This window comes from Athene noctua, chromosome 2 (assembly GCF_965140245.1).
Source record: "Athene noctua chromosome 2, bAthNoc1.hap1.1, whole genome shotgun sequence".
Lineage (NCBI taxonomy): Eukaryota > Metazoa > Chordata > Aves > Strigiformes > Strigidae > Athene > Athene noctua.
Genome location: NC_134038.1, coordinates 46,412,627 through 46,440,470, shown reverse-complemented (window position 1 = coordinate 46,440,470; position 27,844 = coordinate 46,412,627). Strand labels below are relative to the sequence as shown.

Below are 27,844 nucleotides of genomic sequence, written 5' to 3'. Positions count from 1 at the left end.
GAAATGCTTCCTAATATCTAGTCTGAACTTTCCCTGGTGCAACTTACCAGCTCTGAGTACAGACAAGTTCTTTTTTTCTTGTATCATGGCAAAACTGGCTCTAAATTGTGATAAACACTGAAGAAGACATTGAATAAATGGCCATTTGCTCTGTGCATGTTCATTGATGTATATCTATTTGTTTGAGCTGTGAAAACTTACCTACTACTCACCTCTTTTCTTATTAATTCCTGAAGTTAGTCATCTTGGTTTGTTTCATTTTAACATGGAAATGGATTTTTACCTGATTATGTCAGACTTGTTTTTCTTTTTGAACTTCTATTCCTAGAAATTTTCCACAAGTAAGCTCAGTTAGTTAGTCTTCATGAGTCTGCGGATCTAAACTGCAGCTTTGCCGGTTGCAGATGGTAATGACAAGACACTGATCTGACACAAAGTGTACTTTAGACACTAGCAAAATGGAGAAGATGGCATTCAAGATCACTGTTGGGTTTTGAGGGGTAGCCCATGGTTAATTTTGGAAGTACAGTGCTTTCGGGTCTCTGTTATGTCTTGCCTTTTTATGTCATCTCTCTGTACTGGCTGGCTTTAATAAAGTCCTTCTGTATTCTCTTATCACTGATAAAAACACATCTATTTGGGTTTATGTGACAAAATCAGTGATAATTGGAATTTTCCTGTAGAAGATATACTTGCATTACATGGATGTTTCATCCATACACGCTAGAACTGCTTAGTGCCTTACTCACCATCCTGACCGATGTGTATGGGCCACATATTGCTGCTAAATACCATCATGTCACCATTTAAGGTAACGAATTATTTTCCCAATTTAAACTCAAAATTGTTAATGCAGCATGTTCTATTGCCTAAATTTCATTCCTTTGGGACATACTTGCTGAAGAAAAAGTAGAGAAAAACAACATATAGTAAACGTAGCTTTATAAATACTACGGATATACAAAATTATGCATTTTAATTTTATTGAAGTACATCGAGACTTGATTGGTAAGCAGTTCAGAGAATTGGGATGTACCTGTATTTCAAAGAAAGCAGAAGTTTCAACTACTAACAGAAATATCAAGATGTATCAAACTCATTTAATGAAAGTACAATTTTCTCAGTGCAGGCTTACTCTGCATTTGGTAGCACATTGTTGGGAAGATTCACAGATTGAGTTCTGCAGCAGCAATTGGATGCTTTGTAGCTACTGGAAAAAAATCTGTTGCTTTTTACTGAAAATGTTTATTTGCATTGAACAAGAATCATGTTTTTTTTCTTGGTTATTGGAAGCAGTGCTTTTACTATGTGTGTAATTACATTCTTGATTTAAAACAACAAAGTTCACTATTTAATTGCTGCATTCCACTACTAATGGTAGCAATGGAGTTGTTTTGTAGACAAATCTGCCATGTCCAGCTCTGTTAATAGGCAAGTTACTAGAAGTAATTGCGGGTTTTGGAGCCATGTTACTGTGATCAACCTCAGATAATTACAGTGTAATTACAATGAGCCTGGTAATACTTTTTGATAGTAGGTTCTTGACAGTCAACCTTTTTTTGGTGTATATTTGCAGAATATTTTACTAGGCAAAAGAGTATGTGATGTGAATAGGGTTGGCAAACAAAAATATAGATAATTTTTTAAAAAATAGTTTTCCAGCCAAGAGTATCTTCCAAAAATTTAATTCTCTGGGAATAATTTTTCAGGCAGAATATAATGTTACCATTTCTCATGCCCTAGCCCTCTTCCCTCTCTGTTGTGTATTGCCCATTTCAGAGCCTGTTTAAGGCATTGCTTGCTTTATGTTCTTTTTGCGGGTGTGTGGTGAGTTGTTCTTAGTACAGTATTTCAGTTTCTTGCTTTATTTTGTCCAGAGCAAGATGACTTCTGAATTGTTCAGGCTGAAAGGAACCTGTTATTTTCTGCGTGTTTCTCTTTGGAATTTTTTATTTCTTCCCCTCTCTGCCCCAGGAGAAATTGTGTGATGGCTTAGAATTTGCAAGGCTGACAACCCTCCCTTCTTCCCTGTCATTAAAAAACCCCTTATTTTTCTGCCAGCCTGAAGCTGTTAAATGGGGTTTGAGAATTTTTATTACCAAGCTATCCATATTTTTTCAGTTTCCGTTAGCTGGAAGTCAGTGGGCAAAAGAGAACTCAATTCGAAATTGTTTATGTTACAGACTTTTCCTGACATAGCTATCTCAATCAGGAAGAATACCATCCCTGGCAGTATTCTAGCTGTGTTAATATATAATTTACTGATACAACTTGGTTTTCGGTACATATTGAGATTTGGTTTTATAGCTGTGCTGGGGAGTGTGCTGGCAGTATGGAGTGTGCTGGTATAACTCTGGTGGTAAAAGGCTCCTGGTAACTTTAAGGAGTGATGAAGCTAAGCGCTAAGTATGATTTTAAGAGAAACTGAATGTTGGTATGGATATTGTAATAGAAAATTATTATAAAAAATAGTTTGGATATAACAGGGAACCTCACACTTTAGGCCAATCTATGAAAAATTAGCATTATGGTTCCCTTTTATCAGTGACAGGGAGAAGAATAAAGCATGGATTATCCCACTCTTGCCTGTTAAATGGCGAAGAATGATTTGATGTGCAGGGAGCTTGGACTTTCAACTGTATTTGAAGGACTGTGTCCATTTGAATTGTTTAAAAATGTGATTTAGTGTAGCTGGTGTGCTCCATCAGATTTGACAGAGTGCAGTTGTGTGTTCTGTCTTGATGCTGATTAAATCTCTGTGCTAGTGGGTGATCTGGCATTACCAGCTGTGGAACTGTGTCTTGACAAACTAGCAAGAGCAGGCCCATCCTGGCAATTCTCCTTTACTGCTGCAGTGAAAGTTGTACTACTAAAGAATACTGAAGATTCCTCCTTTTTGCTGGTATTTTTTCAGTTTGCGCAGATTCTGAATAAAAACATAGCTATAACTTCTTTTCTTACTTGTCCTGTGGGATAGTACTTCTTGCTTCTATTAATTTGATGGTTTAGAATGTGATGTCTGAAGTAGCTCTATATGTATCACAGTAGACCCTCCTACTTTATTTTTTATTTACTGATTCTGCTTTTATTCTTTTATCTTTGTTCAAAGGCATTAGATTTGCTGTTAATTTCACAGATTTCTAATAGTTACCAGTTTCTGTAGTTCAGTTTCATGACTAAATTTAAAATTAAAAAGTGTTGGTGTATTTAAGCATGAGTGGGTGTTGTTTGTTTAAGTTAAATATGTTTATTTCAGCTATGTGAAGACTTGGTAAATAGTGTTTGACAGTTCCTGTGTACTGTTTTGGGGGATCAGGAGTTATTTGTCAGTAAAATCCATTGTGAGGTAAGCTTTGCAGATCAGCTGCAAAGAGGTTAGAGGGCTGGTTGCTTTGTTTTGGTTTTTTGTTATGTTTTGTTTTTAAATCTGGATGAATCCAGCTATATTTTCAGAGAGCCTTAGTCCATCATTCCAAATAGCTGTGCTTGGTGCATTGCTGTACCTAATCACAGCCTACTGAGTGGAGTTTACCACTGCTCCAGCTCTGCCAGTGATAAAATCTCATGATTGCTTTAATCCCCTTCACTTGGAAGCGAGAGGTTTTAGCTGAGGGATGCGTGTTACAGGGAGTAAAAATAACCTGTCTGCACTTGTCTCAAGCCAGTTAGTGGTCCCATCAGCAAGTGGGATTGGGAAGAACAATATTTGGTGAAAGGCTAGATGCATTTCTCTCATCAGTTGCCACTACTTGTTCCAGAAGGTACACCTGGGGTCTGGGAGGTAGCTGAAGAATGGGAGTGGTTTCTGTAATTTCCGATTGCTGATGAGCTGCGAACTAGAACAGAAGGTTGTTGCTTCATTGTCCAAATTCTGTAAATGAAATACTGATTCTTATTCAGATTCCATTAAGGAATATTTCAGAGTTTTTAGCAATTATTTGATGAATTGTGTTGTCTGGATTAGAGACGAAACTGTAAATTGTGTATGTGCCGTTAGCATATAATTTCAATTGTGCCCTCTGGAATACATGATATAGAATTTTTTACTTTGTGCTAGGAGCAAACCTAGTTTCCTAAAGACCCAGACCATCATTACCTGATCTTAGATAGAAGTTCTTTCTTACTGGAAAGAAGGTGCAGTCTTGTACACATAGTTTGTTCTTCAAGATAGGTAGATTTGTATCGTGTAAAGGTTATAGAATGACCCATGCAAACATGTAGAGTGCAGTACTGTGTACAAGTGCATGAGTGGAGGCTCAGGACAGCATTAGCATTTAATTCCAGTTCATTTTGCTGGTAGTTTCTAAAGTAAGGGTTGGGGTTTTCTTACCCACTGTGTTAATTTTTAAATTTAATTTCCATGCCACTTGTCAGAAATCCATGAACAATGGTTTTCTAACAAAACATTCAATAGTGACTTCAATTGAAGTATTGAGGATGAAACATTAATCATATGTGCCAGGGACATAGAAGCAGATTGGTGGGGTTTTGGAGTTTGATTGGGTTTTGGGTTGGTTGTTTTGGTTGGGTTTTTTTGTTTGTTTGTTTGGGTTTTTTTGCAAGCTAGGAAATAGTGGCCTGGTAATCCCTTGTGGTGGAAAGCTCTAGTAGACATTCATAATTAAGATGTGCACAGCTTGTTGCTCTGTCCCTCTGATGTCCATGGACAAATCAGGGTATCTCTTTGGAAATAGGGTGGGAGAGGTTGTTGCCCAAATTTTAAATATAGAATTGAATAAAAAGAAAGATCTTTTCCTACGAACTCAGGCAAACATATTATAGTCAGTCCTTTATTTAAGTGAGCTAAGTACCTTAAATATGGAAGTGCTCTTATGAAATAGTGGTTTTATCTTAATTTATACAATAATTTTTGGTGAACCCCTACTCCTACACAGTAGAACTGTGTAAGTTTCTGAAAGGGAACCTGTTTGAATGTATCAAAGAGTTGATACATTCTAACATACGAAATTGAATTTATTCAGTTTTAGTTGAAAATAACATTTTTTTTTTCCTGGGAGTTTTTTCATAGGTTGGAATGGTGTAGGTTTTTTTGCTTGTTTGTTTAGTTTTTAATTTCTATTTTTTTAAATTAGGTGTTTTGACTCTTGTTTTTCACTTCAGAGCAGTGTTTTGCTACCTAGTTCTATCACTGATAGGAATGTTAGTGTGGGGAGCCTGACACTTTCTGTCAGATGTTTTTGTCTCTTCTTCAGAGCAGATCTAAATAATTTTTGGAGATGTTCTGGAGGTTTTCCAAGTCCTTCACTACTCCCCTTGGGCATTTAAGGGAACTAGTGAGCACAGACGTAGTGGAAAACGTAGTGGAAAAAATGTGATGAACACAGGACAGTTAGTCATAAGGGGTTGTTATTTTGTAGTAACTGTCATCTCCTACAGTTTTGTGTGTTGAGTACAATTTTACCATACAACTGAGCCAGTCCAATGGCTTTTTGCCACAAAAAGCTCCCTCTTCCCCACACCCACGGTTTTATAAAGAAAGACACTGAAAGACACAGCAGTCAGTTCTGGCATTTGTTGATCTTTCTTCCTGAGTCAGTTCAGTTGAATAACTGGTTGGATTTGATTTTTGCCTAAAGGGAAAAACAGCTTTTTGCAAAATTAATGTGCCAGTTTGGCTAATAGAGGAGCCTGGTTAATGCAAGAGCAACAGAGTTTTGGGAGAAGGCATAGTACTTCTTCTGGCAATGAACAGTTGGGTCATCTCGGCTGCAGTGAAAGATGATGGCAGGTGATCAGAAATAAAACCTGTTTGCTACTGTCCTTTATGTGCTTTTTAAAGAGGTAGACTATAAATCAGGAGCTCTGCAGTCAGAGCAAGAATTCTGAGAAATGGTGGATTTAAGCTGTTGGAGAAGTTTAAGATAGCAATTGGATGCTACAATACATGGGTTTTGGGGGTGGGGGTTGTTTGTGTTTGTTTTTTTTGCTCAAGGCCCCCCCTACCAATTAGAAGATGTTCAGTCATGTAATACAAAACAAGAAGTGTAGTAGAAGTTTATCCTGCTGGTTTATTTTTATTTTTTTTTTAATATTAGTATTAGCTTTTTATTGGTAGACTCCTTTCCAGAGCATGTATGAATCTGGCACAGAAGTAAAAACTTACGCTCTATAATGTGATAGAAGCATGATTGTCAGTTCTCACCTCTAGTCTGAATTAAATAAGTAAATGTACAGTTCTAAGGTTAATAACAAGTCAGGATAGGACCAGAGGAACAGGCAAATGAATTTCAGTTAAGCTTTTTAAAAGGATCTATGCTAAAGTATTGAGAAATTACCTGCTCCTTGATTTGCTGTGCTAATACTTTCAGGTAATCATATGTGAGCTCTTATCTGTGAAATTAAGCTTCCAGAGTAGTTTAACTCCATTAAAACATATTTTTACATTTAGGTTATCTGAGTTTTTGCTGCAATGGCTGCCTTTTCATGCTAGTACTTGTCAGAGCTGGGCTGGTTTGTTAAGCTGCCAGGAGGCTAACCAAAATGTATAATTTCCTGCTCAGTTAGCAAGCTGAAGTAGCTCATTATGGGCTAAGATGAGTGACAATACCAAAGCAGGAAGGAAGGTGAGGCCATACATAAGTGATTTAATTTCCTTGCACTGTCCTGATACTGTATTCTTAATGCTTTTCCCCACAAATTTGGAGAATTTGGAGATGGTAATTTCTGCAATTTTTAGGAGCCTCTCCCTAGTCTGTGTTATTTAAAAAGAAAAAAAATTGTTTTAAATGCAGTTTTAGAGAAACCCTAGTTATGCAAGATATTTGAATAGTTGCTGAAGGGTATGTTTATTTATAGTGGTCCATATGCATATGTATTGACTAAATAATCATATTTTATACTATTAGTCTTAATTTTCTGCATAGAGATGGCTTGGAATACAGGGTAGGGTAACGTAAGACCTGAAATCCCAGTGACTAAATAACTGATATGAAAAACAGTTTTCTCTGACCTCCATCTTTTTCAAATTTGCATAGCATGTATTCCTTGCTAACAACTTTGTATGTACCTAGTCATAGAGTTTCATTTTATAGAGTGCCTGGATTCTTCCAGTACAAGAAAAGATGTCTAGTAAAAATAAAGGAAAACACTATGTCTGTAAGTAGCTGTAAGAAAAAAAAAAAATAGCTGTAAGCAGCTATAAGAAAATTTAAATTTTATTGTAATATTGCTACTATATCATTGTGCATATTCCATTTGAAAATAAAAGCATGCCATGATTGCATGCACAAGTGTTAATTAGCTTTGTTCCCTATATCGGTTCTGAAATACCATTGTAACTTCTGTGATGTAAAACAATTAGGCATCCACTTGTTTAATACTTATCAATATCTGTCTGTTTCTGTGTATAATAATCAAAATCCAGTAATTATAGTTCAGTAAGTGAACATTACTTGGCTCACTTTAGAGGCAGTACAACTTAATATTCTGTTGTGAATATGTCATTATCTCTCTCTAACAACTTAATCAGTGTTGCTGTGCTTCTTTTTTTTTTTTTCTGTGTTAAGTGGGTATAATAATCACTAGATTAAAAAAGACTTGATTTTTAATTTGTTTTCAGATATTAGTGTTTAGGTTTTTTTTTTTAAAATTGAACTCAAGTGAAAATATTTCAGTCTTTTACAGTTTACATTTATTAAGATCATTTGTGTTAAGTGTTGCATTCTTTATTTTGGAAGGAATTTGCCATATCAGTTTTCTGATTCTGGTTGAGTAGAACTTTACAGACAGTGAATTGATTTTTGAAATTTACTGGCTCTAAACATTACTGTGCTTGAGAGAGAGAATCTGAATTAGGCCATCACAAACTAAAGAGAGCTCTCTTATTTCCTCTTTTATAGTTTGTATTGCTACCACTTGGTAGTACCTAGCTTCCAGTAAAGTGGTTAGTTGCTTCAAAACAATTTGAGTGCTAAATAAATTCATGCAGGAAATATTTGTTTGGCTTTGAAAGTATATTCAACAGTTGCTAGTGCATAACATAGAAAAGCAGTGAAGTTCTTTACCTTTTCCTTAATATGAGCAGTATTAATTACATTCTTCCCTTTTCTCTAGTTAAGGTACCTCGTAATTTTCGCTTGTTGGAAGAACTTGAAGAAGGGCAGAAAGGAGTGGGTGATGGTACAGTAAGCTGGGGCCTTGAAGATGATGAAGATATGACACTCACCAGATGGACAGGAATGATTATTGGGCCGCCAAGGGTAAGTGTGATGAAATAAAACGTTTTTCTTAAGTTTGTAGGCCATACAAAATGCAAAAATGTTACTTTGCTACAGTGTAAAGGAATTGGTTAAAATCCAATGCATGAAGTTGTAGAAATACTGTATATTCATGTTAGAATTCATCACTTCATGGCATGTTAGTAAGTGTTTTCAGGCTAGCTTCCACTAGTAGATGTTTCTGCAGCTGCCTGCATAAGCCAGTTGTGAATTGAGACTTATTACTGAGCTAGGAATGTATTCACTCTGTATTTCCTCCATTGCTGCATGTAAGTGTACAGTCAGTGATAGTACAATAAACAGGGTAACTATCTTTCCACAGCGTATCATATGTGCCTGGTAATTTCAATTTTATAGCAAACTAGCAATGTATTTTCAACTTTCACAAGTTCTCTCAAATAGTCCGTTCATTTGTCGTGGATGAAAGTATTGACACAGTAATGATTTAGTAAAAATAATCTAGATTTATTAATAACTAACAACAATTTGTCAATACAAAATAACTAAGAAAGAAAAGTGACTTATTAAGATTCTAAAATGCCAAGATTCACTCTAACTTACTTAACAGTATCTTAATTTATACATATATATACATGCGCATACACAAACCAGACATATACATACAGAAACAAAGGTATTTGAATTTAGTAAAATGAACACAAAAGGGACAAACACACCCAGGACCAAAGGCAAGGGTACGTATCCACACACACACCAATGAACAGGTGAACTAGAAGCTAGCTCAAAGAAAATTTCCCTCTCGAGTTTAGAGCAAATACTCACAATGCCTTGGCATTGCTCAACGGGCGATAATTGAGACTCGAGCGGGTGGAATTCACCCTGGCCTTCCGTCTGGAGCAGACGATACCTTAAGGGTTTTGGTATCTGAGAGGCGCCCCAGCTCAGGGGAGATGCTGGTCACAGGCCCACTGCTATTCAGAAGAGCTCAAAGGGTCTCTCTGGTGGTCGCAGTTTATAGGGTCCAAGTTACTAAATCATTACCATGTCAATACTTTCATCTGCGACATCAGTATAGCAGATTATGCATTTCAGTTGAATCATCCCTAAAGACCAAACAATTTTCATTCCCACTAATAAGATAAAATACATGCAAGTTCAAATCCTTCTGACCTTTTCAGCTCTGTAGAGTATCATCTAGACTGATAAAACCTGCAAGAGAAGTAATCGTCTCTTGTGTCTTGGTATAAGCCTCATGAGATGTGAATGGACACATCTTTACTTGACTTTCATGCATGCTTTCTCGTAAGTTAAATACGATTCAAAAGATCACTGTGTAAATGAGAACTTTAAATGAGTATACTTACTTCAGGTAGCTTTAAGTTAGACGTAAGTTAGCATATGTCTTTCACTGCTAACGTGAAGTTACTATCTTGTGTGTCCTTCAGTGCTGTAGTGCTTATTGGAGGAACTATCCCAGACAAGAACAGAGATCAGAACTTGGCCTCAGTGAAGATGTCTTCCGGAGTAACACAGTTCCAGAGTCAGATTCAGTATAATTCAAGGTCGTTTTGGAAGTCAGTTAGTTGCAGCTTGCAGCAGACTGTTTTAAACATGTGCATAATTGTGCTGAGCTCCTAAGATCTGGGTGCATTTGAGAGAGAACCAGTTGAAAATGCAAGCATAATTACAGTATGTTTTGGATACTAGCTTCTGTGGAATCACAGTGTTTGAATACATTTTGAAGAAAGTTTGTAGTCTTAGGGGTTTTAAAAATAACTTACAAATGTGAACTAAATAAAGCAGTGTCTCCCTGACTCTTCAAACAGCCTCCAGAACTGCCTGTGGCTGATTTCTGGTAACACATCTTTAAAAGGAATGATTATTATGTAGGATCTCATAGGTTTTAAAAGTAAAACAACAACAAACCAACCTGGAATGGACTTTTAATTTTGGTCAGTTTATATTGCTGTCATTTTATTTTCTTTGTGAAAGAGTGCACGCAAGTAATACTTCGGGCCATTTCAGGGACATGCAGTCTTGGTGTTAGAATGACTTGCAGTATGTGGAGATTGTAGAAAGTGAAAACCACCAGCTCCCAAGTCAGTGGTGGCACTTTAAGAAGAATTGCATATCCAGTTTCAGGGTTTGTAGAAGATGTTTTTGGAATTGTCTGAGTTATGTAGACAGTGTGCAGTTAGGCAGAACACAGGAAAAGTTGCTAATACTGTCCACAGCATGATGTTCTTCACATACATGGCTTCTCTAGAGCTGTACAAAAATTGCTTATCAATTCTTTTTACTTGCTTCATTTCAAAGGTGAACCAACAAGGAAGGAGAAGGGGAAGATTTATTTTGAATTAAAGGAAACATTTTTCTGACCCCCAAAAAATGGGTTTTAGGCTTTTTAGAGAGCTGGCCAGGAGGTACTTGGCTTGCAGTAAAACAGCAACTTGAAAAACTGAGCAAAATTGAGAAGCCACTTGGATAGTTATAAGGGAATGAGAATGAGTGCTGCTCTTAAGATTTTTCAGAGTTGTGAGCAGTGTCTATACATTTTGACCTATTTCACTATAACTGATACCAATACTCTCTGGGTAAATGGATTGTTTTATCTGAGTGAATAACGAGAATTTTTGTTACTGTTTTTCTTGCTGTGGCAGCAGCTATGTTACCTGTAGCAGGACAAGATTATTTTTATTTGGCCTTTAGCTTTTTAACAGTAAAGAATAATAGAAAGCCCCCTTTTTCTAACAAAGGACGTCCTGCTTCACCTTGTGTCTTTCTGACTCACTGTTCAGTCTCTGTGTCTTCTCAAAATTATAGGACACAGCTAGGGTGCTTCAGTAGTCCGACTTCCACTCTGCCTTTTCATTGGTCAGAGTGGACTGTTATTTGACAACTTGACTGCGTGGTTGATACTTTTACTTATAGAGAATGACAGCTGGCTGATGCAGAACAGCTTAAAGATGGTGTTTCTAGAAAGTTCAGAGACATGTTGCTGCTTTTGGTTCATGTTAGCTATATCTGTCATGCCAGTGGAAAGACAGGTGTAGAAACTGGGTTTATTTTCCTTTTGGAGCGGAGGTACGTGCATCAGTGACCAGCAAAGCCACTCATACTTTTTATTGTGAATGACCTACTTGACAAGATTAAAAAAAAAATAGAACCGTATTAATTTCTGATTGGACTTTCTCAAAATATATTTGCACTTTGGAGTGATGTTACCTGCAAACTAGCTGTCACTTTACTGTCTGAAGTTCGTAAATCCTCTAGTAAACCAAGCAGTCCTCAGCTATGGAAGTCTTGGATGTCTTCTGGAGTGTCAATTACTTCCAGAATGTTTTTTGCAAATATTGTTTTCTTCTTGTTCTTGGTTGTGTCTTAACTATTCAGTTATTGGCATCTTTGTCTTTCTCCATTTCCATTTTTTTTGCAGTGTTAGATTTTTTATTTTTTTTTACAGGGGAGAGTGGTAATTTTCCTAAAGATGATTTATTTTCTCTCAGACCTCTACTGTGCCAGAGTTGTTTTGGAAATGCAGATGGGTAGGAAGGATAAGAGTAAATGTGAATCTAAAAAAGAATTGTATTCTGTTTAAAAATTTTGTATGGTATAGTGAATAAGTAGTGTATTTTATACATATTCATCAAGTAATCAATATAACCAAAACAGTGGAATATCAATCAGTAATCCAAGACCATCAATTGATAGATAATATTAACAGATTTATTATAATTTCCTGTTTCTTGATCTTTATTCCTCTTGACTTTGCTCTGTTTTTTTAAATTTATCTATCAATACTCAGCTTTCAGTAAGATGCATTAGTCTGTCTTTTTGCTTTCTAGACAAACTATGAAAACAGAATATACAGTCTGAAAGTAGAGTGTGGACCTAAATATCCAGAAGCACCTCCTACAGTTAGATTTGTAACTAAAATTAATATGAATGGAATAAATAATTCCAATGGAATGGTAAGTTGAAATGGTAAGATCAACCATGTTGTTAATCTGTACTATAAATTATTTCTGTGAAAAACCCAGGTGAGGAATATGCATGTTGGACAGAGCTTTCACACTTAAATTTTACAATAGAAGTACTTGGTTTAAATAAAATTTTGGCTGTCTGTTACTTCAAATCTTTAGGTATTTACAGTATGTTAGTGGTTCTTAATGGCTGATCAATGAGACGAGCATTATTTATAGTATTGAAACAGTTGTTTCTTTTAAATGAAGCTGAAGATTTTAGTTTTGAACAGAAAAAACTTAAGTGTCTAAGCTGCATGTAGGAGGGGATTAGATTCATACTGTAACATGAGTATTACAAACTGTCTGATGTGTCCATTAATTAAAACCACAGGTTATTCCCGATGTATCTCACTCTGGATGTAATAACTCACCTGTAATGAACCGGTGTATTTAAACTCTTACTTTCTTTATACTGAGTTTATTCAAATCCAGGGTGATTCTGAGCTTCAGTCTTAAGATCTTTTGATACAGATGGTAATCGCTTTCATTTTAAAGATCAGTTTGCAGTAAATTACTTTCACTGATCATACACTTAGGGTGGGATGAGTTCACGTACATGAGTAATGGCAGAAGCTCAAGCAAGTTTGATACCCCATTATTCACTAGGTGTTTTAATCCTGTAAGTCTAAGCTACCCCATTGCTCAGTGAAAAGAGATGTGAGCTGTCTTGCGTTTACAGTGGTGTGTACACATATCAGCAGGCAATACCATAATATATAATATTGTATGTGTGTACATTTGTCTTTAGTGAATGCAAAGTAATTGGTTAAGGTAATACAGATGAATCAGAGAGCATCTTTGGATTTTAAATAATTTGCAAGATTTAAGGATGGACTTGCATTTGTGTAATTAACAGTACTGAAATGTGAAGCTTAGTATCTTAATGACTGTAGCAGAGGGATTGGTTCTCAGGGGTTTGTCTGAGCTGTTGTAGGTGGTAGTGTAGTGTACTAGTTGGTCATCCAAAGCCAGTGCACTAACACTTCAGAAATAATCTAGCATTAATTTGAAAGTACGTCTTGCAATAGCCAACAATTTTACTTTACCTGAAGATCTTATTAAAATTGCAGTCTACAAATTAGCCATTGCCCTTCATCACAACTGTGGCTTGTTGCCTATATATATGTTTATTAAGAGGTTGTAACTAGCAAAAGCTGCCAATTTGGAATGGAGCAGAGCTTTTGGTATGTTTGTAATACTATTTTCACACCTCTCCCTTGTATTGTAACATGTTATTGTAAATCAGTAAAGAAGTATGTGCTCATTGCTTCATCTGTGCATGCCTGAGAGTATAGGTGTTGGTTTCCAGCAGCAGAATCTCAGACTTGCAGAGCCTGAAGGCTCATGTTTACTGGGTTTTAGCTTTTGTTTGGAGAAGTCTATGCTTCCTCAGCTTGCTGAGTAACAGGGTGAATACTGTGACAGATCTGCCTGGCACTTTTAAAAGCACCGTTAAAATCCAGTCATCGCTACAGGAAAATTTGATTTTGGTAAATTTATAAACTTATACAAAACCTTCATTCAATTTTTCCCCAACAGTTCTATAAACTAGTATATTCTATGGAGGATTTGCTATGCAAATGCGTAACTTTTTTAAAAAAATGAATTTAAATAGGACTAGATAGTATTTTTAATGAAGTAGTTTTCATAACTAATGAATTTAAACCATATTTATTATGTAATTTTTAATGTGCTCGTTTCCCGGTATCTTGCATTTTAGCTTATTTCATCATTGTACTCACTAGTGCTGGGCTCACTAGAATTTGTCAGATAAACTGGGGGCATGTTCAGCAGCCTGGAACAGTTTACAGTGCTGCTTTCTGTTTTAGTTCCTTCTTGTTTCTTCCAGGTTGCTCTGCCACTTTGTGTCTGTCTTTCATTTAATAGATCGTAAACTGTTTGCTGCATTCTTTGAATGAATGACAGGGTTTCATCTTCAGACAAGCTCTACCATCCATGATGCTTCTGCATGCACCCTGTTTTTTGACATGTGGCCAGCTTTTGATCACATTGCTTATAGATGTCATGAAAAAGTTGATGACTTGCAGAAAAGAGACCTGAGATAAACAGCAACCGAAATTGTATGTTGTAGCAATATTATCATACTACTCAAAACTTATGTAAAGTTGCTAAGGTACTCTTTACAGATGTGTGAAGGTTAACACCTGAGGAAAAGTAGGGCTCCCAGCATGAGTTTAGAGGATGATAATTTCTGTTGAGTTGAAGTGCGAATGATGGAGGGGGGAGATGGATATGTGCTAGAGTGACCAGAGCTCTAAGGAACCTAGTGTCATACTGCCTTGTTGGCAGTGGTTCTCAACCTTCTTGACTTACAAGTCCTTTACACTTTGCACGAAAAGTGCACATGTGTAATGAATTTATCAATACTGACAGTTACAAGTTTATTGACTTTCTGTTTGATTATTTCGAGAGAGGAGTTTTGCTTGTAACTTTTCCGTCACCAGCATATCTTTATGGATCCCAGAGATTGCTGTTTGATAAATACAGCGCAAGAAAGGAGAGGGCTACTTCAGGAGTATATTATCTCAGAAGACTAAGTTTAGGTGCTCTGAGTCACCCTCTTAAGTTGCCTTCCTTTTCTTATCTGCAAGTTAGTTTTTGTGGTTTTCTGCTTTTCAGTTTGCCTGTGGTGTTGCTCTGTTTGTAGACAGAATTAGAGTACTAAGTTCAGAAAAGCTAGTTCAAGTAGGGCTGGATAAAATTATTTTATGTGCTAATGGCATCACTGTTGTAAAACTCCATTTAAATTATCATTCCTGATCCTGTGGGGTCTTTTCTCTTGGAGACTTGTGTATCCTGTATTGATAAAACACAGGTTGCATTCTGACATGCTATTTATTTTCCCATGGTCTTTTGAGCATGTCTGACTTTTTCATCTGTGGGAGAGCTCTTCAGCAGTCTATCTTGCAGGATTTGCAATAATTTTTATTCATTTAGATACCATTTGTGGCTGGAAATGTTTGTTTCCTTTAAACTCACTTGGGACTCTGTCAGATGTAAACCTATAAACTGTCGTCCAGTTACTGCTTTGAGTACATTTATGGTAGACTAAGCAGTTTGCTACTTTGTGAAGTAAAGATACTGGGAACATTATAAACACTGAATACTTTGCAACGTTGTGTACAATTACTAAATTTCAATTGTTTAGAAAAAAATAGGCATTATACATATTACTTCTCTTGCTATTGTTTAAGGATTTACAACAGTGTACACCCTGAATAAAATAGTCTTCAGGTTGGAGTTTTAAGCTTTATTAGCTTTTATGTGACCTTGAAATTTCTCCCTCTGCGTCCCAGGATGTACTTGAATATTACCTAATGCTTTTGTGTGATTTCAATATCATTTGTGTCGTTCTTCCACATATCTTATCATTGTTCTTCATAAAGTGAATTTATTGTGCATTAACTTGGAAATAAATTCTGCAACATAGAAAACAAAACCTGAGCCAAAAATCTTTACTGCTGCAAGATGTCATGAAAAAGGTTGGTGACTTGGAAAAAAGACACTTGAGATAAACAGCAGTGGAAATGTCATGTTGCAGCAGTCTTTACTCAGAAAACATTCATAACATTGTTAAAGCAGGGTTTACAGTCAGTGAGTTTGTATTACAAATTCCCAGCCAAGAAAGAAAAGCTGGGGGAGCTTACTTTTAAGTGATCAGGTCTTGTATTCCAGTACAGCCAGTGTGTAGAAATGCATTGTTTGAACAGCACTGGTGACTGACTGCTGTGTGCTGTAACTGAGGCGCATCTCCAGACTTGAGAGAACCTACAAAGGCAAAGTAGAGGAGAAGCAAGGGGAAGGAAGACGGTATGAAAGCAGAATTGCCAGGCTGAAGATAGACATTGATTTGGGGAGTCCCAGAGCAACTGCCTTTCCAGCCATTTTTTGCGAGCCCAGTCTTTATCTGAACAGATAATTACATTAGATTTTGGTAGGTTTGAGAAAGAAAATTAAACCTACCTTCTTCTTCTTATCCATGTTGGTTTACCAGTAGTCTTCTAATACAGTTTACTGTCATGTGTGCTTCCACCCCCAAGTGCACATCTTCCCTGTTTGGGAATCTTCTGTTGCAACCATTACCTGGTCCTTGATAGTCATTTACTCTGGCTTATTTCCCCCTTATTTTTTTCTGGGAAATTACTGATATATATTTTTTTTTTCTTTTTTTGGGCAGGTCAGTGACAGGTAATGTGATTTCTCCGCAGCTACTTTAGTAGAATGTATTGTGATTCAGACTAACATGGCAATTTTTTTAACTACTGGTCTGCCGAAGGACTTAAACCAAAGCATTCAGGCAATACTCTCACGTTTTGTTCCATTTTGCTAAATTGAAGAGGATGTCAGGTTAGTGCAGAGAAGTATTAACAAATGTTAATAAGTGTTTCTGTGTGTGAGAGGGAGCTTTTAAACACCAGCAGGTATATACTAAGTGAACTTAAGATCTGAGGCCTTGTTTCTTCTGTTGCCATGATACTTAACCACCCTGAAGTTTTTTGTTCTTTCTGTAGGACCCCATGAGGAAAAATGGTGATCTTGTGCATTTCTCATGGTATTTTTCTATATGCAGAACAATTTTGAGTAGTGTGATATTTACTATTCTAACTTTTGAAATGAATTCATGTTGTTCCTAGTTTGCTGGGTCCAGCTTGTTGAATAGAAACTCTGGAGTGTCCTCCTCTAATCTCATCTAGAATGATTGGAGAGGAAGAGATCTGTAAGAAAGAGCTTGGTACCTCAGAACAAAGATTCAGGCTAAATAATGCCTTACTTAAGAGATTGCCTTATTTGTTATCAAGTAGCAGCTTATCAGACTTTCACTTTTACTCACTGGTGGTTTTACCTAATAGTCTGCTTTTTAAGAAAAGAGAACCTGTTTTACAGTTGCAAAGATTATTCTGTTCTGATATTGCTTCTTATCTACCACATTAAACCAAATGCACCTTTAAAAAAGGAGTAGTAGTTCAGGAATTACAGTGATGGTCTGACCAGTGTTACTTTCAAAACCTTTCTATATTAGCTTGTACACTCATGCGTATTTTAAACTGTCATGATTTTGCTGCATAATGGAGCTTTCCTTTTGATGCTCCTTTTCTTCCTAATTTATTAATGTTTGCAATAATTATTAAGTAATCTGACTGCCTTTTATACTGTGGTTTGATGATATACTGTCTTTGGCAGCTCTGCTGACTTTAAGGGGTTCCTGACTCTTAAGGATTTCTCTTCACGCAAATAATGTTCTGCTCACAGTGCTGAGCTGTGAATTGGATCAAGGATCCTGCTTAGGGACTTTTTTCCAAGGTGTTTTTTTTTTTAAACTGGGTGGGTTCTATCAGTTCAGGTCAGAAGGTAGCTCCATGTATGCATTTCATGGTTTACCTGGGCTAGCAGTAGCACTGTTAAAGGAACAAGTGCCTAGTGAGAGGAAACAGAAGTTTTTTGGGTTAGTATTGCTGCCCAAGCCAGCATGTTGTTAAACCTTGGCCTCAGTTTTCTCCTTCAGAAAGGTTTAGTTTAATCTGGTGTTTTGAAAACAGACAACCTCACTTCAGATAATCTTAGAAGTAAAATGTCTGTGTTAACGTTCTTATTTCTGATTCAAGTGTTGTTTTTTCTTTCAGTATGCCCTAATTAAGATGGGATAAGAAACTTCCTGATGTTTTATGCTGCCTAAATCATAAAGCAGTGGTTTCCAGCACTTTTATAGCCATGCGGGCTGCCTGTGCTACTCTGCCAGTGGAATTCAGTAGCGTTCAATAGCCCTATTCCTTCCTGCCCATGGGCAATTGCACTGCTGTAGGCCCCTCTGTCTTATTAAGTTCCTCTTTGCAGGGGCTGGGTGGCCAGGACTTACCTGCTGCCAAAACAATTCCCAAGTTGACTTTCAATTGCTGCCTTTCCTATGGAAACCTCCCTGTTATAATATAATTGTGTAAATTGTCCCACAGGTTTTATAAACGCATAGGAGAAGTCCCATGTCCTTTCCTTTCAGTTCATATTCAGATTGGTAAGTGATGTACAGTAATCTTCACGGCTCCGTAAGATGACTTACTGTAAGAAGGATGCAAAAAACTAAGAAATGTCCAAAGATTATGAATTAGTTATTTTAATATTTCAAGCCATTTCTTAGCATACATAGTGACTTTTGATGTATCAAAAGCATCATGTAGTATGGATGTGAAATAAATACTTATGATACTTGTAGCAGAGGAAAAACAAGGGAAATTTTCCCTTAGAAGGGTATCCTATGGACTCTTGTGTGGCAGGTTCTTTTAAAGAACTGAGGAAAACCCAAGTGTCTGTATTGGCATAATGAAGATGATCACTTTTTTTCTTTTTTGGGGGTAATTTGAAACAAATTAATAAATTTTACAAGATACAGCTCCAGTTTTGCAGTGAACGGTTTGCTGATCTCCTCCTTCCCCCCCACCCTTTTCCTTCTCACTAATATTAGTATCAGCACAGATGGAAGGGTCCACCTGCATGGATCTTATTGCAGAATCTGTATCTGTGTGTAAGTATATGATTGTTTTCCTTAAAATATTTTATGAACACAGAGACTTATGCCACAGAGAAAGTGTCAGGGAATGCTTAGACCCTTTCTTAGAACAGTTAAGTCAATAGCAGTTATTTATGTAGAGATTTTGTATTTCATCGTAACTTAAAGCTCTCTCTTCTTTTTCCAGGTGGATGCACGGAGCATACCAGTGTTAGCAAAATGGCAAAATTCTTATAGCATTAAAGTTGTACTTCAAGAGCTAAGACGTCTAATGATGTCCAAAGAAAATATGAAGCTTCCACAACCTCCAGAGGGACAAACTTACAACAATTAATTTTAGCTGATTCTCAAACTTCTGTCTTAAAACAACAACCTTCTACTCATGTTAATGTCTTGATTAAATCTCACAATGCAAACACCCACACATTAAAAGAATTTCAGCTGGTATACATGACCTGGACATTTGTAAGAATATATATAATATATGTATGCCCAATATGTTTTCAGGCACTATGGGAGAAAAAGGCAGCACAATTTTTTTTTTTTTTTTTTTTCTCTTATCGAGGCACTGTCATTTAAGCATAAGCCTGAAATAGCCTAAAATTGGAATTCAGGTTTTACAAGATGAAAGCATGACAGAAAGTGTCAGATTGCTGTGGAATAATATATGTTTCTGAAAATAATCTCTTGAGAAGGCAAAATATAAATGGCATGCTTTATCCATCTTGCTTAGTAAAAGAGCTGCAGTTAAATTTGTTTTAAAGTAGCAGGTACAGTGAATACCATTGCTCATCTTGTTTAATTTTGCAAGGGTGTGGGTGCCGACTACTAGTAGTGTCACAAAGTATGTTCAGGATTGTTTTGATACCTGTATTTATAAAATGGGGGGATTCATTTCTGTTAAGCAGCTCCTGTGTGTTACATGTATTGGACATGGCAAATATTTGTTTACAGTCTTTGTTCTAATAAACCATGCATTTAAGTTTTAGTGAAACAAAGGAAATGTATGGATATGTGATTGAGATTAAAGTTAGTCTTAAAATGTAAATAAAATGTGGAAAGTGTCTGAGGCTGTGCCATTTCTATAATAGTGATGTAATATATGTACAGTAACTTGCAGAAGTATTGCAAAGCCAAACATAATATTGCTGCTGGTTTTACATGCACCTTTTATTCTTACCACTTTTGTATGCTTAGTTTAGTTGAGAGGTCAAGGTATTCCGTTTGTTGCAGGGGAGTAAGTTCGTTCATCTGTAGTACCACTTCTTTAGACAAGCTTGCACTCTGTGTGTGTATCTATATAATTAAAAAACCAAACCAAACAACCCCAAAATAAAAAAAACCTTGCCTCCCCATGTCCCCTTTACCTCCTCTCCAGATTCTTTTGAGAAATGAGCATAACTTTCACTTTGCTTACTTGACCTCCGAGCAGTTTTCAGACCACATTGTGAAGTCTGTCCTACTTCTTAGTCTTTTGTCTTGCTTTTGTAGTTATTGCCTTGATTCTTGCTTTCTTGCATCTTTTCCTCTTTTATGTTTCTTGCCTTTTTTTCTTGTCTGTTCCACTTTTGTCTTTTCTGAAACACACAAAAAAGAAACTTCAGGAAGCTTTAATAAAAATTACACCTGTGGTACAGATCATCATATTTCTGTCTCCATTCCATGTATCATATGCCATGCCACCACTGTCCTCATAGCTAGAATGCTTTTTGCCACTCCTGCAATTGTTGGTCAGTTTTTTCAATGTATTCTGTCAGGTGGGAACACTGGGTTTAGTTCTGTTACTGATTTCTCATAAGAAAGTAGTTAATGCCATCCATTTGGAAGTTATTCCTTCCTTTTGCCCTGCCCCCCCCTTGGAAAATGCAAGCCTTTGTTCATTTTGGTGAGAACATGTAACGGTTGCTAGTCAGCTATTTGCATTCAAAATTTTATTTAGTGGTTCACTTTGAAAAAGTGACTATAATCAAAAGCCATCAACAGCCAGGTAACTTTCTTTAATATGCCTTTGCCTCTTTCAGATGTAAAGATGAACCTTTAAAAGCAATAAAGTAGGTGTTTTTTTAAAATTACAAGATTTAATTAGTATTTTTCAGTTTATGCTTTTTAGACAAATTGGACACTTCTAGAATTGGTGGATTTGTAGCTGCCAGCTACCTCATGTCTGTATTTATATAACATATCATTTGTGATGGTTTGGCTGAAGTGCATTGCAACATTTTCTTACTTGATTTAATTTGAATGATTTTGATGCCATTAAATCTTTTCTTACACTAACACTGCTAATCTATATTTAATCAATTAAAATAATGGAACTGTACAGTTCTGAGATGTGAATTTTTGGGAAGATTTCAGCATCAACTATTGAGAGAATGAGAAATACTTGTAGACTATTATATGGTTGGTAACATAATTTAAGTAACTGGCTTATTCGCAAAGCATGAAAAAGGGCTGGTTGGTTGCTTGCTTCTATATAGTGCAAGTTGATCCCGTAACAGTTATTCCTCCTTGTCTGTACTCTGTTTCTGCCTGTGCAAATCTGCATATCCAGCTGTAAGCAGATAGATTTTTCAGAAGAAAATAGAAGTGATGGAGAGAGTTGACCTGATCTCTGACCCCAGGGTATGTAATATAACGGATGACTGTTAAAAGTATTCCTGCAGTGATTTTAAGTGTGTCGGTTTTCCATTTTGCTCACACTGGAACAAGTCTACATGTAATTAAGAAATTTTTAAATGTCTTTGACTACTGCATGAAGTCAAGAGCCTCCTCAAAACTTTTATAACCTGAAGATTTTGAAGCACTGCTGCTCACTCTCCTCCAGAAAGGTTATGTTGTTTTACAGGTATCTGTGTCTGATCAGTGTTTATTTAGTAACTGTTTTCTTGTGTTCTTGTGGTTTCTCTTAGGTAACCTACTTCAATGCCAGAATTTTAATTTTCCTCTTAGAAGTATTTAATTTGTGTTGTATTCTTTTGGCAAGATCTGAATTTGCTATTGTTAGCACATGTGTATTTTTTTCTTCTCGAAACTGTATTTATACATCTTGTAAAGTAGAGCACCATTTTAAGCCAGTTGTATGAGGGGCGAAGTGCAAAAGTTCTAAATATAATTGCATTTGAAAATTCATGTCATGTTTGTGGTCATCAACTAGGATGTAAACTAGCTTTGTGTTTTGAAGCATTCTTGTGTTCTGGTTGTTTGAGGGAGGAATAAGTTTACTATGAAGAAAAAAAAACCCCAAAGATGGTATGATTCATGCTTCGTAAACCTTAAGATATAATGAGCAAGCCTATGGAAATATCCACGTTACAAATAATGTGCCTTACTCATTGATAATAAAGTACATAAAACGTTGCAAGGTGTGCACCTACCAACTGCCTTGACAGTGCTCATCTTCCTGAAAGCAAGTTGATAATATTTGACACCCAGCAAGACAGTCAGGAATGAATCCCTCAACTATTATGAAATAAATGCACAATGTGCATTCCTCCTAAATGTTTGTTGTTGTATAGGGGATACCTAAAGGAAAATCTTAGTGCATCCTATGACAGTTGATCAACTATAATAATAAATTGTGTCATTTAGACAAGTATTTGTGTTTTACATGATTACTTATATGGTGAGTTTGTGGAAATGCATTGCCTATTTAGTAGCTTACGAGGAATAATTCAGGGCCTAGAAATATTTATTATAATTCTCTTACACTGTCTTTCGATGCAGAAGGCTCATTTAGCAGGTCACCTGGTAATCATCCTGTGACAGAGGCAGGATGTCTGACTGCTGCTTGTTTTTATTCTGACCTCTAGTCTTTGAAAACTCAGCTGGATTGCCCCTGGTTTGGCCAGTCTCAGCTGCTAGAGAAGGAGAAATAAACTTGTATTAGGCAGGCCTGAATATGTGTTACTGTAACAAAAAAAGGTGACTTAAAACTACTGCTTGTCTTTTATGCAAGTAAAATTCCAGATAGAAGGGAAGCAGTGGGACAAAATAGGTTTCTCATAAATTTTTCTAAATAACGTGTTCAGAATTCTTTTGTGAAGCCTAGGAAGCTTTCTGAGGTGGGAAGGTATTGGGGGAACATGATGAATGCCTGTGATCTTTAATAATAATTTGAAGGAAAAAAAACACCAAAAACTTTAAAACTTGTTAATGCATCTGTACTAACTCTACATAAAGAAACAATTGTGGGAAGAGGGTTTTCTTCTTTTACCTGTTCTGGTGATTATTCATTCTCTGAAAGAGTGTATTATACCTTCTGTGTTGCAGACCCAACTGATCATGGGCTAAAATGATATGAAAGATGTATTGCCTTTAATGCTGGAGGTATGAACTTACTTATACTGCACTAAAAAAATACAAACCCCACATTTCATTAGCTGATCTCAACTTCCATAGGAATGAGTACTCCATTCAGTGGTTAAAATACCAGCTTTCTACATTACCTTAGTGTTGATGTGGTTTGTAGCATACTCCTTTTTTTTATTAAATGCATGTATACCTTCAGCTCAATTGATAAACAGTTGTAAATGAATGTACAGTGAATTCTATAAAATCGATGCCGTATGCCGGCTCTCAAGTAGCGTTCTCATATTCAAACTGTTCCAGAAGTTTTTCAGTCTTTACCATTTTAAAATAGTGATAAATAAAAGCTTTTTCTTATTTATACTAGTGCCAAACTACATAAATGGAAAGCTTAATGGATGATGTTGAGATAGTGCACAAATAACCAGTGCTTGGGATCACTTGATATAATAATGCATGTTTTTTATATTGGTTTATGACTTTTCACCATTTCTTAATGGAAGCATCCCAATGTTCTGCTTTTAATATATGCAGTATGGATAAAATGTAAACATGTTTTTTTAATGTATAAACTATGCAGCTTGAGTTAAACAAAAATATACTGTATGTTTGTTAACTCAGAAATACTGGAGGAATGGCTATGTAGACGTAAACAAGGAAGGCTTTCATCATCTGCTTTGTGCTTGTTGCCACTCTGCTCCCTGGTGGTTATTACAGGTGTGCAGGTATGCTGATTTAACATATTGGCTATTTTCAATTTGAATTAGTATTAATTTTTTAAGCATGCAGGAATGAGAAAGGGAGGGAGGAAGGGTTTGATTTCCATCTGCAATTTCTACTGATAAAAAATTATCAAGAGAAGAAGAAACCTCATACGGGTAAACACATCTGTTACTGATTTGACTTGAGACTAGACCATGAAAAGTTGGCTATTTTTTTCTAGTTGTCACAAGAATAAAAGCTGTTACAATTAGAATGGGAACAGCTGACACAGTAGAGCTGTGAAGTTATGAAGATGTGGAAGAGAGTGTTTCTAGCAGATCTCTCCAGTGTCGTGAATATTGGGTTAGTATGGGAGAGTGGGTTGAACCTTGCAGAATGACTTTGGGAGATGAACTAGCACTTGGTACTCCATAAATTCAGCCTGACAAGACTTAACCCAGTTCTGTTCATTTATTTCGCTTTTCTGAGACAAGAGTATTCATTCCTTCATTTAAAATTACTAAACACTGTGGTGACATACAGCAGGTTGAGATGACTCCGTTTCTTTTAGGTTTTGATATGCAAAACTTGCCACCATGAGGAAGTGTGTAAACCAAGAGCATGGAAGTGTGTGATGCTGGTGGCTGGCTCTTTAGTTCCTAGGTTAATCTACACAATTGGTGATTGGCAGTTTTAAGTTTAAATGTATGTGTGTAGTTAATAGAGTCAATACTATTAATGAGACAAGTCTATGCTAAAAGCTCTTTGTTTTTGTTATGGTATAAGGCAAATTGCCAACAACCCTGACCCTCGCCTTTTCTGGCTGACAGTTTCTTCCACTGTTTGTTGTTTGCTGGACTGCAGTTTCAGGAGAGAGTGTTATTTCTCATCTCTGGGTGGTGTGTCGCACTTTGAACTATGGGACCGTCTGCTCCTGAGAAATCTCTGAAATAACTCCTTGCTACAACATCACAATTTCAGAATTTGTGGAGACAGTCACAATCATCTTGGTTTTGTTTTCTGAAAGCATTTCTCATCATATGTACTTTTTTTTCTGTATGAAGATTCACAGATTAAATTTACGACCTCATATGACGCTACTAACCTGTAACAGTATATTAGATTTGTTACAGCCTTATCAGAAAATGTTTCCAACTTCTGTGTCTTTACAGTCAGCATCAAATGTACGAGTCGTTGCATTTATAACAAAATTCTCATGCTAAATTAGTAGTATACTTTCATTCTTTAAATGCTGTAACTCTGAAGTACTGAAATAATGTGAAAGGAAAATTCGTAGTCATGATGTTTCTAGTTGGCAATGGTTTTATATTGCTATTCAATCACTATAAGAATTATTTGCTTCCTTGAGCTGTCATTTGGATTGCACATTAAACACTCATTATTTAAAATCTTAGAGTGTCACCTCATTTAGTACTGTAATGGTTTTCGTCTTCAGAGTGGGGTGCGGTGAACAGAATACTGCTTCGGAAACTCTTGATTCTACCACCCTGCTTTCAGTCTGTTAAAAGAAAATAGTACTCTCAACTGCTCATGTTCTTTAGAGTAGTAACTGTTTCCTCTGGCATTTCAAATACTCTTCTACCTTCTGATTTGTTTGGAATTGTGTTACTCAGTGTAACAATGTTAACTCCCAATCTCCAATGCTTTACTGTATTTTTGTGACTTTATGATTCTGTAATATCAGTAATTAGTGTTAGAACAAAAGCCAACAAAAATGGTGCACTGCTTTACTTGACAGATGCACAAGTCGCATGCATTGCACTAACAAGCCTGTAGCTGAAAACAAGGGGTAGTGGAGAGGGAAGAAATTCCTGTAATTGAAGTATATACAGCTCCTGACACCATTCAAAAAATACACTGTTCTGTGTCTACATAAAACTGGGGTGCCAACTATGTATTTGTTTGGTTTTTACATGCCTGCTACTACTCAGCTGAAATTATGTTCTGCAGCCATCTAGATATGCGGGTGACCAGTAATTTGTGCCCAGATAGGCGTGGTTTACCACAGCCGTAGCAAAAATTGGAGTTCTTTTGTAGGTGCTTTTATGTGTAATAGCTAGAATCTGATTTATGTCTGTGCTGTTTAAAGACAAGTGGCAAAATGCTTTGGTATTAAATTCATGCTGTATTGCTAATGCTGTTTGGTGGGTAGTTCTTATTTGCTGTGGCTTATAATTTAGCGATATTTATTTTGTATTTTCACAGTTATTGGTTGGGATTATTTCACCCTGGTCTTCTAAAGGATAAAGAACACGTGCATGTGCATGCATGCACGTATTCTCACACTTACAAAGCATTTAGGCAAATAAAATGTTGTTGCTCCTTTTCCCCAGTTATTTAGGAGAGGAGTTAGATGGGGTAGCTCAAAACTTTGTGTTGGCATGGCCAACTAGTAATAATTATGGTAGCTGCATTTCTTCAGTTTGCCACACCTTGCCTATAATCTAGATCATCAAGTAGCAGTGGTCCGATCCTTTGCTGACCTATAATTTCAAGGGTGATACTTTCCAGGTCCTAACTGGGGGCAGCCTAGCTCAGCCTACTTACGCCTGCTGGCGAGGAGAGCGCAGTGCTGGTGTCTGTCCACACTCCTTGCTCGGCCCTCACCCTTGTGCAAAGAGTCCCAGTGGTCTGCGTGGAAGCTGCTTGGGTGTGGAACAAGCAGCTCTGTGCCTCTGAAATGGGGTCTTGGCAGCTTGAAAGCAAACTTTTCCCCCATTTTGATATTTCATAACTCTCCCCCAACTAAGTAAAATTGTTTATAACTTGAGTCTTTAAAGCATTTACTCAAAGAAGTGCATAGCTACTAGCTTTCTGTGGTGATGTATACAGAATATAGAGGACTCTTCTTCCCTCCTTCAGAGCAGCTGTTTCTGGGCTGTGATCCCTCTGAGGTAAGAACCCTTGTAAGTAAGGTAGTAAGCCTTGCAGAAGCAGGTATCAAGTCAGAAATCAGTGGAAAACTTGGGAACTGCTCACAGCCTGGATTCTCCTCTCCTCAGGGTGGGGGGGAATTTTATCTTCCAGTATTGCGAAGGTATCTTTTGTCATTGCCTTTGGTTGCCATTATTCGTGGAAAAAAATGTGAGTTATGGAAGCTCTTGGATAAGCAGAGATCCTTGTGATATTTTGGAGATGAAAACTTACTGCAGAAAGCAGGACAATCCTTATGCAGACTTTACAGGGACTGATGATTTACCCTCCAAAGTACTTTGCAGAGGAAAGACGAAAACTCGTGTTTGGCATTGAGAGTTATGTGTGTGTCTGTGAATGTATTTAACACAGCCAAAATGCTTAAGTTTTGGGTCAAATTCTGACAGGGCATTTAAACAGGATGCATTTCCAACAGAGGAATTAATTTCTGGTACGGAATGCTTTTACTACCCCAGTCTGCATTTGCCTCCTTCATCTAAGTATTCTGAAAATAACTTTTTCTGTTAAGAATGGAAAATATCTTCAGGTTTCCGTGTAATGAATGAATGAATACACTCTGTGTGTATGTATTTTGTAAGGCCTTGTCTGTCCTCTGTGGAGTTATCTCAACTTCTGCACCTCTGGGATGCAGCTGTGCCCCCCTGCAATCTCAAATATCTCTCTGCTTTTTGTCTTCTAGCTTTTAGACACTGTCCATTTCTGCACTCCTCCTCAGAGGTTCATGAAATGTATTTCAGATAAGTGAGCATACTGGTGGGTTTAAATTAACTATAGAGGAGTCTGTGAAAAAAAATAATAATTGGGGGTCAAAAGTTGAAACCCCATTCTTGCATCATTTTGTTTTTTTAAATTTGAATGCATGAGTTGGAGACTGTGAGAATTTGCAGTACAGCTGAACTTAGGTATGCTCTTATGAATGATAATCATATTCCTGTTTGAGGAAAAACAGCCATCTTGTTTGCATAACAAATCATCCTGGCGTGGAATGAGGTATATCTGTGTTGTCTGTGAGCAGTGTGACTTAGCCTCATCCCTTTCCCCTAGATAGGTAGTTTTAGTTTCAGGTTTGGATTTTTTTTTTTCTCTTTCTGTATTGTTCAGTGGCTTTAGTATTTCTTTTTATGCTGCAATCTCTCTAA

General features: G+C 36.7%; 1 protein-coding gene across 1 annotated transcript in view; it reads left to right on the top strand.

Annotated features, from left to right (window-relative positions):
* Positions 1-25,350, top strand: part of UBE2V2 (ubiquitin conjugating enzyme E2 V2) — a 35,634-nt gene extending 10,284 nt beyond the window's left edge. The window contains exons 2-4 of the mRNA XM_074898989.1: positions 8,074-8,219; positions 12,044-12,169; positions 18,931-25,350. Coding sequence (XP_074755090.1) covers positions 8,074-8,219; positions 12,044-12,169; positions 18,931-19,077 — 419 coding nt within the window. The 3' untranslated portion in view covers positions 19,078-25,350. The remainder of the gene's footprint in view (positions 1-8,073; positions 8,220-12,043; positions 12,170-18,930) is intronic.
* The last annotated feature ends 2,494 nt before the right edge of the window (positions 25,351-27,844 follow it).